At 41.2% G+C, this 12,113-nt stretch overlaps 1 protein-coding gene across 6 annotated transcripts in view; it reads right to left on the bottom strand.

The window, feature by feature from the left end:
- Positions 1-12,113, bottom strand: part of BICC1 (BicC family RNA binding protein 1) — a 326,137-nt gene that overhangs the window by 5,275 nt on the left and 308,749 nt on the right. For 4 of the 6 annotated variants that reach the window (XM_060189826.1, XM_060189875.1, XM_060190124.1 and 1 more), the window contains 3 exons: positions 11,298-11,454; positions 8,050-8,210; positions 2,878-2,977 (listed from right to left, as the gene is read on the bottom strand). In XM_060189826.1, coding sequence (XP_060045809.1) covers positions 2,878-2,977; positions 8,050-8,210; positions 11,298-11,454 — 418 coding nt within the window. Of the gene's footprint in view, positions 1-48; positions 128-2,877; positions 2,978-8,049; positions 8,211-11,297; positions 11,455-12,113 lie in introns of those variants that run through there. The other 2 variants (XM_060190007.1, XM_060189940.1) reach the window with 2 other exon arrangements.

Raw genomic sequence — 12,113 nt, 5'->3', positions numbered from 1 at the left:
ATTTTTTTTTTTCAGTAGGCCTAAGGAATAGTTTGGGAAAATACCAACCTTTTTCTTTGAAATTCCAAGGTTCACACAATCCTGGCAGCTCTCAGGATCTTGTTGCGGATTTGAACAGAGTCACAAACTAAAAGAATAGGTCGGGAAATGTTAGATCTACCTAAGGCCATGGTGGGAAGTTTGTCAACAGGACACTAACCTTCCTCTCACTTAATCTCTCCACATTTAATTCACCACTCACAAAATACTGAGAGAAGTCAAAAGAACTTGTGAAAATGAATTAATTTTTTCCCCCTCTGATCCATTTCTACTAGAGAAGAATCTCACTTTCTTCAACAGCATTAAAAGAGTGTGTCTTCTGGCCCAAGATTAAAAAAACAAAAAAACTTGAAACTGAAAGGACAACACTGAATGCATCTTTAACATACAGAAAAATGTAAAAGAAATTTTGCAACTCTGTATCTAACACAAGACAAACAAGTCATCCTGTACCTATGGGGGAGTAGACTTGGGAAAAGAAGCTTTTTGATGAGGGCTTTCTCAATACTCACAGAGGAAACATTTTACCAGTGATTACAAATTGACTCAACAAAGTAAGGCAAAATCATCCTTAAAATAATCAAGTGATTCTTGCTATGCAGTATATTCATAAGGTATCTTGTTCTTGGTCTCGAATTCTCTTAAAAAGCAAGAACCCCACTGAGAAAGGTCATCTGCAGAAGTAGGCTATAACCTCAAAACCACAAGGAAGACTAGAGAAATAACTGAAAGATAATTCAAAACCTCTTGTTTCCCATTCTGTACCCCCAAACCTATCTGAAATATACCGCAAATTTCAGAATAAAGATACTGAGACCCTAGGAAAGTAGAGATATTTACTAGCTGCTTGAAATATATATAGAATTTGGAACTGGGTAGGTGCACAAAGGGAAAGACAAAAACCAAAAACAACCACCCAATGTTCACTCTACTGTCACTGATAGTCCTCAAGTCTCTTAAAGATTGACATCCTAGAATATGTACTTATCTGACAGAAAAGTGCTGTTCCCTATAGGCAGCTACAAAGAATATAAGTATAGTGACACTAATTGAAATTCAAGTGCTACATCAATTTAATTTTCAAATTAACAAAAGGATAGGAAAATATATAATTAATGTCCATCTAGGAATAGCCCCAATGATTAAGCTTTAGAATAAACAAACTTGAAAAACGACCATGCTGTCTCAGATAGTTCCAAAGAACAAGGAAGCAGTACTCTGATAATAAACAGTGCACAGAAACATAGCTTTTAGAAGTCACAGGTGACTTTACAAGGATTTTTTTTTCCCGATCTACCTTCTTGCTAAAGAATTTTGCAAATTCACCCATAACGTGGGAGAAGCAAACATACAGATAATATACAGTACACAGAAACGTAGCTTTTAGAAGTCACAGGTGACTTTACAAGGATTTTTTTTTCCCAATCTACCTTCTAGACAAAGAATTTTGGAAATTCACCCGTAACTTGAGAGAAGCAAAGCTTGGATCTCTTAATTTTACTATCATATTATTTCCACCAAGACATCCTTGTAAGCACAAGAAAAAGCATATGCTGACAGTCTGGGCAGCAGAGCACCTGGTTATGTGCATGTTACCAAGTGTAAATACCTGGGTTCCAGTCCCCAGTCCCCACCTACAGGGAGAAAGTTTCCTAAGTGGTGAAGCAGTGCTACAGGTGTCTCTTTGTCTTGATCTCCCTTCCCTCTTAATTCCTATCTTAATTCCTAACAAATCAAGTAATTGTTTTTTAAAGCATATGCTCTCTGGTGCTGGAACTCTAAGAAGGTAACAACTCAGGTTCGGAAAATGGAGGGAAGTGTTTTAAAAACTGATGTGTGCAAAAGTCTATACATCGAGGAGCTTAGGAAAGGGTGCAAATGGCTGAGTTTCCAGCCCTTTTCAAAGCCGTTCTGTTTGGATCTTCTTCAGGTTGCCAGAGGAGGGGGGGGAGGAAATGGAAAAATCACTGAGCTTTGCATCTCATTTGCTGATCTGACTAGGGGAATGGTGTTTGGAACAGACATTTACCAGCTGGATGCCACTGCTGGCCTCATAGTCTGCAAATGTAGTTTGTTTTTTCCGTCACTCTGTACTCCTGAGATAGTGGCCCATATAAACTAGATATCTGTGAAGTTTATCAGGAAGTCTTCAAAAAGAAACCCCATTTCTCTACCCCCCCCAAATTTCTTCATATTCTTCTAAATACCTTTTCAAAGTACATTGGTTAACTCTGACTTACCTAGATTTCAAATAACCCAGTGAATATATATATGGACTAATCCATGGAATAAGCAACCCATGCACAAGGGAAGTCATCTGTGAGGAAGACATCGTTTTTTGTGACTCACAGCTCATAAGGAGTCCTGTAGCTCTGCTTGGCTGCAGCTATGCCAAAGAACAAGTCTCTCTTTATCTGGTGCAAACGTCTCAGCTGGCATTCGAGCACACACACACACACACACACACACACACACACACACGAAGCATGACAGCCAACCAACCCGGAATAATTAGTCCCTCCTAACCTAATAATTATTGCACCAAGTAGAATTAAACGGCTTACATGTGCTAAGAGGGGCAATTTGGGTTGGACCGTTCAGCAGAGATCCACGTTCTGGAGTGACATTGTCAAGGAAGGTCTCAAGCAGTGCCTTGATGAAGGAGTGGGGGCAGTCTTAGCATCTATCACTGTTCAAGGGAAAATGATCTCAGACCACAAACATCCAGATGCCAGCTTGGTAAGCAAATGCTTATTGGGCAGGGCTGGTCTCCCTGGCTAAGACCAGCAGCAGATTCCATTCAGACTTGAGCGTATGAATATGCTTATTTATATTCACCTGAGATTGCGAGCAGCATTTTCCTTCGGGCACCAAAAGTCGTAATCCCCAGCTCCTTCAGATCCTGGTCTGTGAGAGTGAGGAACGTCTGAAGATCGATCTGTGGGTGAGAAGGTAAATTTATAACCAGCGTATATATTAGATATCTACACCCCTCCCCACAGTAGGTTCAGCTCACACAGTCACAACTTTTTTTTTTTTTTTTGCCTCCAGGGTTATTGCTGGGAATCAGTTGCCTGCACCATGAATCCACTGCTCCTGGAGGCCATTCCCCCCACCTTTTTTTTTTTTGCCCTTGTTGTGGTTATCATTGTTGTTGTTGATGTTGTTCGTCGTTGGATAGGACAGAGAGAAATGGAGAGAGGAGGGGAAGACAGAGAGGGGGAGAGAAAGATAGACACCTGTAGACCTGCTTCACTGCCTGTGAAACGACTCCCCTGCAGGTGGGGAGCCAGAGGCTCGAACCAGGATCTTTATGCCGGTCCTTGTGCTTTGAGCCACGTGCGCTTAACCCACTACACTACCGCCCGACCTCCGTCAAAACAATCTTATGTACTAACCGTCCTTCCCCTACCTCTCAAGCATGGAAGACAGAAAGACTAGTCAGGAAGTCTAGTTTAAGTGGATGGCTTACTGCAGGTGAGATGTAAGAACTGTCCCATCTGTGCGTCCTGGCAGTTAGGGTTAAAAGAGAAGCATGGGGAGTCGGGCTGTAGCGCAGCGGGTTAAGCGCAGGTGGCGCAAAGCACAAGGATCGGCATAAGGATCCCGGTTCGAACCCCGGCTCCCCACCTGCAGAGGAGTCACTTCACAGGCGGTGAAGCAGGTCTGAAGGTGTCTATCTTTCTCTCCTCCTCTCTGTCTTCCCCTCCTCTCTCCATTTCTCTCTGTCCTATCCAACAATGACAACAACAATAATAACTACGACAATAAAACAACAAGGGCAACAAAAGGGAATAAATAAATAAAATAAATATTTAAAAAAAAAAAGAGAAGCATGATGTGCTAATTTGTGTGTGGGCATGAATTTGTCAAAGGAAGAATATCTGTACAGGAGAAGGAAAATCACTTTGTAGCTTTAGATTCTGAAAGGGCTAACTATATTTCGCTAAAGAAAAACTGAATTAGGAGGCCAGGAGGTGGCTCACCTGGTTAAGCCCACATTTTAGAATGCCCGGGGACCAGGGTTCAAGCCCTGGGTCCCTCCCTGAGCGGGAAAACTTCACAGGTGGTTGGTGAAACAGGTCTGAAGGTGTCTCGCTGTTTCTCTCTCCCTCTCTATCCCTCTCGATTTCTGGCTGTCTCTCTCCAACAAACATAATAAAAGATAAAGAGAAGCTGAATTATACCATCTCTCATTGTCCTCTGCACATGACTAACAGAGGAATTCTCAGACTATGTTATGAGTCATTAGGCTCAACCCAACAGACTTTGAAGAACAGTCTGATTCAGTTCTCAGGTATCAGCAACTAAGCATGTGAGGATGTCACCCAGCTATCCTGACAGCCTTCTCAATACCGTGATAGAGAACAGAAAGGTAATGTGAGCTCCAGTTAGATGGTGTAGCTTGCAGACCTGTCATGGGCAGTGAATGAGACTACAGATACTACAGATATAAAGGAGCAGGCTAAAAAAAGGTAAAGTAATTGGCAGCTCTGGCTAATAAGGGATATAGATACAAAAGCTATGCAAGTTGCTAAATATATCGTCAAGTTCACTACCATAAATTTTACGTATCAGGAAAGCAGCTCCAGGCAAAGTGCCTGCCTTGCACCTGTGAGACCCTGGGTGCAATCCCTGGTACCAACAAAAACAGAACAGGGAGGACTCCATGAATAACAGAGCAAGCAATGCTTCATGTGTATACAAGCTCCCTTCCTCAGAATAAGTGAAACAGAAATCGGGTCAGGGAGATGGCTCAGCAGTAGACCACATGCATGGGAGCCTGAGTTTGATCTCCAGCAGCACAATTTAAATAAAACAAGGGGGCTGGGCAGTGGCACAGCGGGTTAAGCACACATGGCATGAAGCATAATGACCTGCATAAGGATGCCAGTTTGAGCTCCCGGCTCCCCACCTGCAGGGGCCCGGGTCGCTTCACAGGCGGTGAAGCAGGTCTGCAGGTGTCTATCTTTCTCTCCCTTTCTCTGTCTTCCCCTCCTCTCTCAATTTCTCTCTCTCCTATCCAACAACAAGGACAGCAATGACAACAATAATAACAAGCACAACAATAAAAAACAACAAGGGCAACAAAAAGGGGGGGGGAAATGGCCTCTGGGAGCAGTGGGTTTGTGGTGCTGGCACCGAGCCCCAGCAATAAAATAAGATAAATAAAACAAGACAAGTCTACAAGGGGTATTCCTGTTAAGTTACCCCCTAAGATTAGAAAATATCCTACAGAAAGAAAGCAATACAATACTGAATGCCAATACACCAGAAGACACTGAGATCTACTTTTCACTACTTTTATCCAATCTCTGTACACCTATATTGGGAAAATGTTTCTTTAGAGGATGGTAGTTGTCATGGGGGGATATTTTCCCGAGATAGATGTCCCTATACCATGTCTCCCAACTGTCTCATCAAATTTGCATAGGACCTTAGGACCTTGACACCAAACTTGACGGATGGAGGAACAGTGCTATGATGTATCTTTCCTCACCCTCAAAACAAACAAACTAAAACCAAAAAACAAAAACAAACAAACAAAAAAAAACCCCACTGGACAAGGGAGGCTTCTCAGTGTTATCCGTGTACATGGATTGATGACAACATGAAAAAACCTAATTTGAAGGGCTGAGGAGACAGCATAATGGTTATGCAAATAGACTTTCATGCCTGAGGCCCTGAACTCCCAGGTTCAATCCCCAATACCACCATAACCCAGAGTTAAGCAGTGCTCTGGTCAGAAAAGAAAAAAAAATTTGCTTGAAATTTTTTATTTTAAAGGTACATCCAAGTCCTGTACAACCTGGTTTATAATAGTTGACACAATCAAGGTTCTAGAGGCTTTAGAAATTCTGTTAAGTAGAAGATATTTCAGAGGTCCCCAGTTTGTGCTTCGAGAGCTGAGGAGTACATCTTTTAGGTTTCTATGGTCTCTGTTATCTTCCTGGTAATTACTCAGCTCTCTTGAGTCTGACAGGAAGCAGTTATACACAACAGGTAATTGAATGTGACTGGCTATACCATACCAAAATTTTATTTTCAAAACCAGGTAGCATCTCTTCAGGTCAAAATTTGCTGATCCTTGCTTTAGTTAATACATAGTAAATAAAAAAGTCTAGGTAGCTTTGAATTATCATGTTTATTCTTCAACCTTGGAGCAACTGGATAAAAAGTAGGGACTATAAATTCATTTCTACGTTTCTTCAGACAGGAAAGAAACAGAGATTTAAAAATCCACATCTTTGACTAACATTTAATTTCTTACTTGGAGACTATCCCATATCTAAGGAAGTTAAAATACCTCTTATTTGAGTTTTTCTATCATCCAGTCTCATCTTACCAGTAAGACAAAATATATACTCTTTTAACACACCAATGATGAAACTGCTATTCATTCCAGAAAAAAAAAAAAAAAACTTGGTGATATGGATACTAATTTGAATTTGGAGAAATCAAAATAACACCTTCAAATATAATAAACACATTAAAAAATCAGGACCAAGATCACTCATTCTGTAACTGTCATGCCTCATCATGCACAAGGCCATGGTTTTCAACCCTGGCACCACATGGCAGCACCATGGACAGCGCTAAGGTGTTTCTCATTTCTCTCAAAAAATATGAGGCCAAGGAAGCCACTCAGTGACATCATGCATGATGAATCTCTGAGGGTTCAGCACATAAAGTTACGTTATTGAACCACCGACAGTGCATTAAATATATGACCTAAAGTGCCTAATAACAGAAATGGAAAAGAAACTGAAAGTTGGGTCATTGTGGAATATCTCACCAAAGTAAAGGACTCTGAGAAGGGGAGACCGGGGTCCTACTGCACAGAGGTGGAAAAGGAACTACGTTGGGGGTGAGGGCATTTTGCAGATAACTCTCGTAGAGAGATGAAAATTGTGCCCACATGCCAATAACTGTACGGTAGACCATTAACCCAACTCCTTACTGATATATGCCTGAGAAGAACTTAGTAGACGTTCTCTCAGATGAAGTAAAGCCAGCTGCCATCACACCTTGGACCATGTCTGAATTCCACAAGTAAATCTGTAGAACTACAGTCATGCATACATGATGGTGACTGGGTCAGCAGCGCTCACATACAGCAGAGGCGTGCAGCTTCTGTGCGTGCTTATAGGCTGTAACATCTAGGTGTGCGTAGACCACGTGGCATTCGATGGTGAAATTCAACTAATGCCTGCACTTCTCAGAATCTGTCTTCACCATTCAGGGCCTTACTGTTCTGTTGCTGTGGGTTAGCTGTGCCCTGGTCACATGACAACCTCACGGTCAGGAATTAGCCTCTTTATGCCGACACATAATGGGTGTAGGTGAACAGTTTGACCAAAGTTCACGATAGAGATGGCTCAGAAGACTTATCCTTTCTGTTTCAATTCAGGCACAGCCCAGTGAGTAAATAAGTAAATGTAAAATGAATGACGTAAAAAAAAAAAACACCAGAAAATATGATAATCGAATAGGTTTCAATAAGGTCACTAGGACAAAGTAAGAAAACCACCCTGCACTGATTTTCGATGCAGTTGCTTGCTTTTAAGGGCCACATTTAAAGATATTAACAGATTAAAGTGTCAATTCACATTTTTAAAAAGAGTCTTTTTAAAGACTCTTTTTAACCTTACGGGAGCTTTGAATCTGAATTTCCAATGAACTAATAACAATGATTAGATCTTCCAGCTAAGAATGGTGAAAGATAGCTTACTTACCTGCCTATCTCCTTCCTCCCTCCCTCCCTTTTTTTCTTCCTTTATTCCTCTTTTTGGTAAATATATCTATATTTCTTATATCCTGTATCTACTTGCTGCACTAAATAAGACGTGAGATGCTATTTTCTTTTCTTAGCTACAAAAACAAGCTATGAGGCTTGAATAAATAAATGGTCAGTGAAAACACAGAGATAGATCAATATGTGATTTCCTTCCAGAAGTTGTCATACACACAGTTAAAACAAAGATGCCTTGGAAAATACAGGATGCTGACCTCTTGCTGCTGGAAGACGTCTGTGTATTTTCCTAAGCCCAGTTTGCTAAAGAGCTCAGGGAGGTCAGAACCTTTGAAGGAGCTGTTCAGGTTACAACCATTGCTCCCAGTCAGTGAGGAAATGCAGTCCATGTAATTGCTACTGCTGAGATAGTGCTCCGCTGAAAGACAAAGGAGAAACAGGCTTGAAATGTAAATGCCCTGAGAGACCACGGTTTAATTAAAAGTTTCAATCACCCAAATATTTCAGATTGCACTGTTGGGCTGAAGAAAGCAGTAGCTATAAGAATCCAGCAATCTCTTACTGAAACACTGGCTTTTCATGGAAGAAATGCTAGCTATGGCTTTCAGAGACTCTTGCCCCTTAAAAAGTTTCTCCTGGTCCTATTTCCAGCTCTGACTCCATCTCTCCAGACAATACCTTTAGCCCACCTGCATGTTAGCTGCCAGGCTCAGGCAAAAATTAGTAAAGTCATGGGCCCCTTGGAATATACCTAAAATAGACTTCCTAGCTTTTTCCAAAATGGAGACCTCAAATCTCATCTGCTATAATCTTACCTTTAGGTTCCTGATTATTCAACACTATTCTGCTTTGTATCTTAATGCTTTTTCAGCCACCAAGTTGCAGATGCTACCATGATTCCATCCTGACCTTCTCTGCACAGATGACCTCACTAGTGGGTCCTGGAACCCCACCTCTCCTGAGTCCCGCCCCACTAGGGAAAGATAGAAACAGGCTGGGAGTATGGATCCACCTGCCAATGTCCATGTCCAGCAGAGAAGCAATTACAGAAGCCAGACCTTCCACCTTCTGCATCCCACAATGACCCTGGGTCCATACTCCCAGAGGGATAAAGAATAGGAAAGCTTCCAATGGAGGGGGTGGGATGTAGAACACTGGTGGTGGGAATTATGTGGAATTGTACCCCTCTTATCCTATGGTTTTGTCAATCATTATTAAATCAATAAAAAAGGGCTACTCTTGGGAGGCATCAACTATAACAGTGCCTCTGCAGCTCATAACCATTAACTGTATTCTCCCTGAGCACCTGAGTAGAATCCCTGGGAAACTAAAGGTATAGAAATGACTGTGAGTCAAGGTTTCTTTTGGATGGTATAATGGCTGTTCATTCCTGTGATTTCCTCAGATCAAAAGAATTCTATGAGATTTCAACACACAAATCTCATTCTCTACACAAAGTATAATTGGACATTGAATTTATAAAAGAGGAGTTTCAAAATTAAGAACATAAGAAGTAGTAAAAAATAAAAAAGGGGACAGGTAGTGGCACGCTTGGTTAAGCTCACTTGGTTAAGCACACTTGGTTAAGGATCCAGGTTCAAGCCCCTGTTCTCCACCTGCAGGGGGAAAGCTTCATGATTAGTGAAGCAGGGCTGCAAGTGTCTCTCTCTCCCCCAGTCCTCTCAAGTTCTCTCTGTCTTTAACCAAGAATAAAGAAATAAAAATATTCTTTAAAAAAAAAGACTGAAAAAATAAAGCTGAGGCGTAACCAGTGAAGTATTGGGTCAAGGATGACAAAAAAGTCCAGTTTGATGGTCTCATTATTTGTAGAATGGCCACTGGACTTTAACATGGAAATCACCACCAGACTCACCACATATGAATATTCACTGTATAGATGAACAAATGAATTGAGAATGAAATAGGTAGTTATTCAGATTTACACTGTAATCACGTAAGGGGGGGGGGGAGCTAGTGGAGCTAGATAGCATAATGGTTATGCAAAGAGACTCTCCTGCACCAAAGTCCCAGGTTCAATTCCTAGACCACTAGAAATCAGAGCTGAATAGTGCTCTGATAAAGTAAAATAAAAAGAGAAAAGAAGAGAAAAAGAAAACACACACATACACACACATACAGAGAGAGAGAGAGAAGCTAGACATAGGTGACCTAAATAAGGTTGCAAAGGGAAATTATCCAAAACTTGGGGCGCTCAATAGCATGGCCATTTGCCACAAGTGTCTGTCCACCATGCCAAGGGTGGCTATTGGGAATTAAACTATACCATACTTTAAAGATGTACAAAAAAAAAAAAAGGAAGATACTTCACAAAATATATTTACAGTGATTACATCTTTAAATATTTTATATACATTGTTAGATGTGCAAAACCATATGTTTAAATATCCTTAGTGACACTATGTCATAGAGCTTTCTTTATATTCCTACGTATATTAACTGCTTACAGTCTCTAGTCTACTGATTCTCTCTGCTCATGAAACATCTGACAAAAGCCAAGTAACTATGCTGCGTTGATGAATCCCACTTTATTAATAATTTCCAAACTTAACCCTAATTCTGAACTTCCATGAAGCTAACTGTACAGTCAATTTTAATCATCAAGTACTAAGGGAAAGGAAAAGAGATAAGGAAAGGTGCAAACCTGATTTATATTGGGCCCCCCACCCCCTGATGGCACCAGGTAGCAGTCAGCTTCCACTGTCAGTGGAGGGTGCAGGCTGTTACCAGCAAAAAACTCACTGAGCTGTTACTGAGAGCACCTTTAGGAATGAAAGTCCAGAAAAGGCTTTCTTATTTAGACCCGACGTGGCTGACACCATAACTAACTAACATTTTCAAATTTGAGACTTTTGACAACATGGCCTACTTGACTGATAACGACTAGTTATTACTGAATTGTCTACTATGATCATTTAAACATAACACTTCACCTTGAGCAACTAACCACTGGACATACTTCTATGGTCCAAGATGCTGATCTGATCAGAGTCTATTCAACTCCCTGTCTGTCCCTCATTACCATCTGAATATTTGGGTGTACATAACTCTTTCATTCTGTAATTCAACGATCACTAAGTACCTTCTATGGGCCAGACACAGGTAACACGTAGGGGAAAGTAACAAATTCAACACAGCCTACCAAAATACCTAGTACACAGATGCTTAAGTATTCACTGATTGAATAGATATGATTCCTGGATTGTAGAATTCAAATTCTATAAGACACAAAAAGTATCTGTATATGTGACCACACTTTGGTGTGACGACTGCTAGAGTGAAAGTATATTCGAAATGCATCAAGTGCAAAGAACTCTGTAGTCTGCTTCTCTAAGAAAAACAGGAAAGACTTCACAGAGGAAGTCGCAGGAAGTCGCACCAAACACCTGAAGGCATGGAGTTTACAGTTTACATTTCAACCTCACTCGAAGCCAGATACATTTCTAAACTCAGATATCTAAAAGTATGACCAAAACCCAAAGCTCACTTGATTTATTTTGTTTACGTTTGGGGCTGCCAACAGATGCTGCAAATTCAGTATGACTTGTAGGTCCTAGTCCATTGCGGTCTCTCCAGTTATCAGATTCGCTGCCACTGCCCAAGTGCTCACGACTGTTGGATCTTGAGAGAGAGATGGATGAACCCTAAAAAACAATCCAAGCCAGATAAAGACATATTCAGTAATGTGAGTTTCCTTTTTTAAAAAATTTTTTTTACCACAGCACTGCTGAGCTCTGGCCTATGGTGGTATGGGGGATTGAACCTGGGACTTGAGAGCCTCAGGCATGAAAAGTCTCTTTGCATAAGCATTATGCTATCCCCTCACCCCTGTAATGTGGGATTCCTAAGGTAGGATGTAACAGAATTAAATTAGACCTGGCATTGGCTTTGACTGCTAACCACAATTCCCACACTTGTTGGTTCTCAGGAAGAGGCTATGGTATCTATCTATCGCCTCTGTCCACAGTCATCAAGGGCCCATCCTAATACATACTGATGTCTTTTTCTTCATTATGAGAGTTGATATGTAAGGAGGCCCAGCAGAGTTCGGGAAGTTCACAGAATAAAGACTCCTGGAAGTGCTAAGATGTCTCCCTACTGTGTGAAAAAACATCTTCCATCCGACCTGGCAGACAAGAGTGCTGGGTGAAGATGTATTGCTAGAAACAGTGCTCTGGAAGAAGTCTGACTCCCAAAATAACAGTGGGACGTGACAGAGCTGCATTTGTGCTGTGTCTCTATCATCCAAACAAGTGCGGGACACCCTCTCAAACAAATGACTCATGTTTAGAACAATCTGCTT

This window comes from Erinaceus europaeus, chromosome 1, assembly GCF_950295315.1.
Source record: "Erinaceus europaeus chromosome 1, mEriEur2.1, whole genome shotgun sequence".
Classification (NCBI taxonomy): domain Eukaryota; kingdom Metazoa; phylum Chordata; class Mammalia; order Eulipotyphla; family Erinaceidae; genus Erinaceus; species Erinaceus europaeus.
Note: the sequence above shows the minus strand (reverse complement) of the source record. Positions and strands in the feature narration are given on the sequence as shown.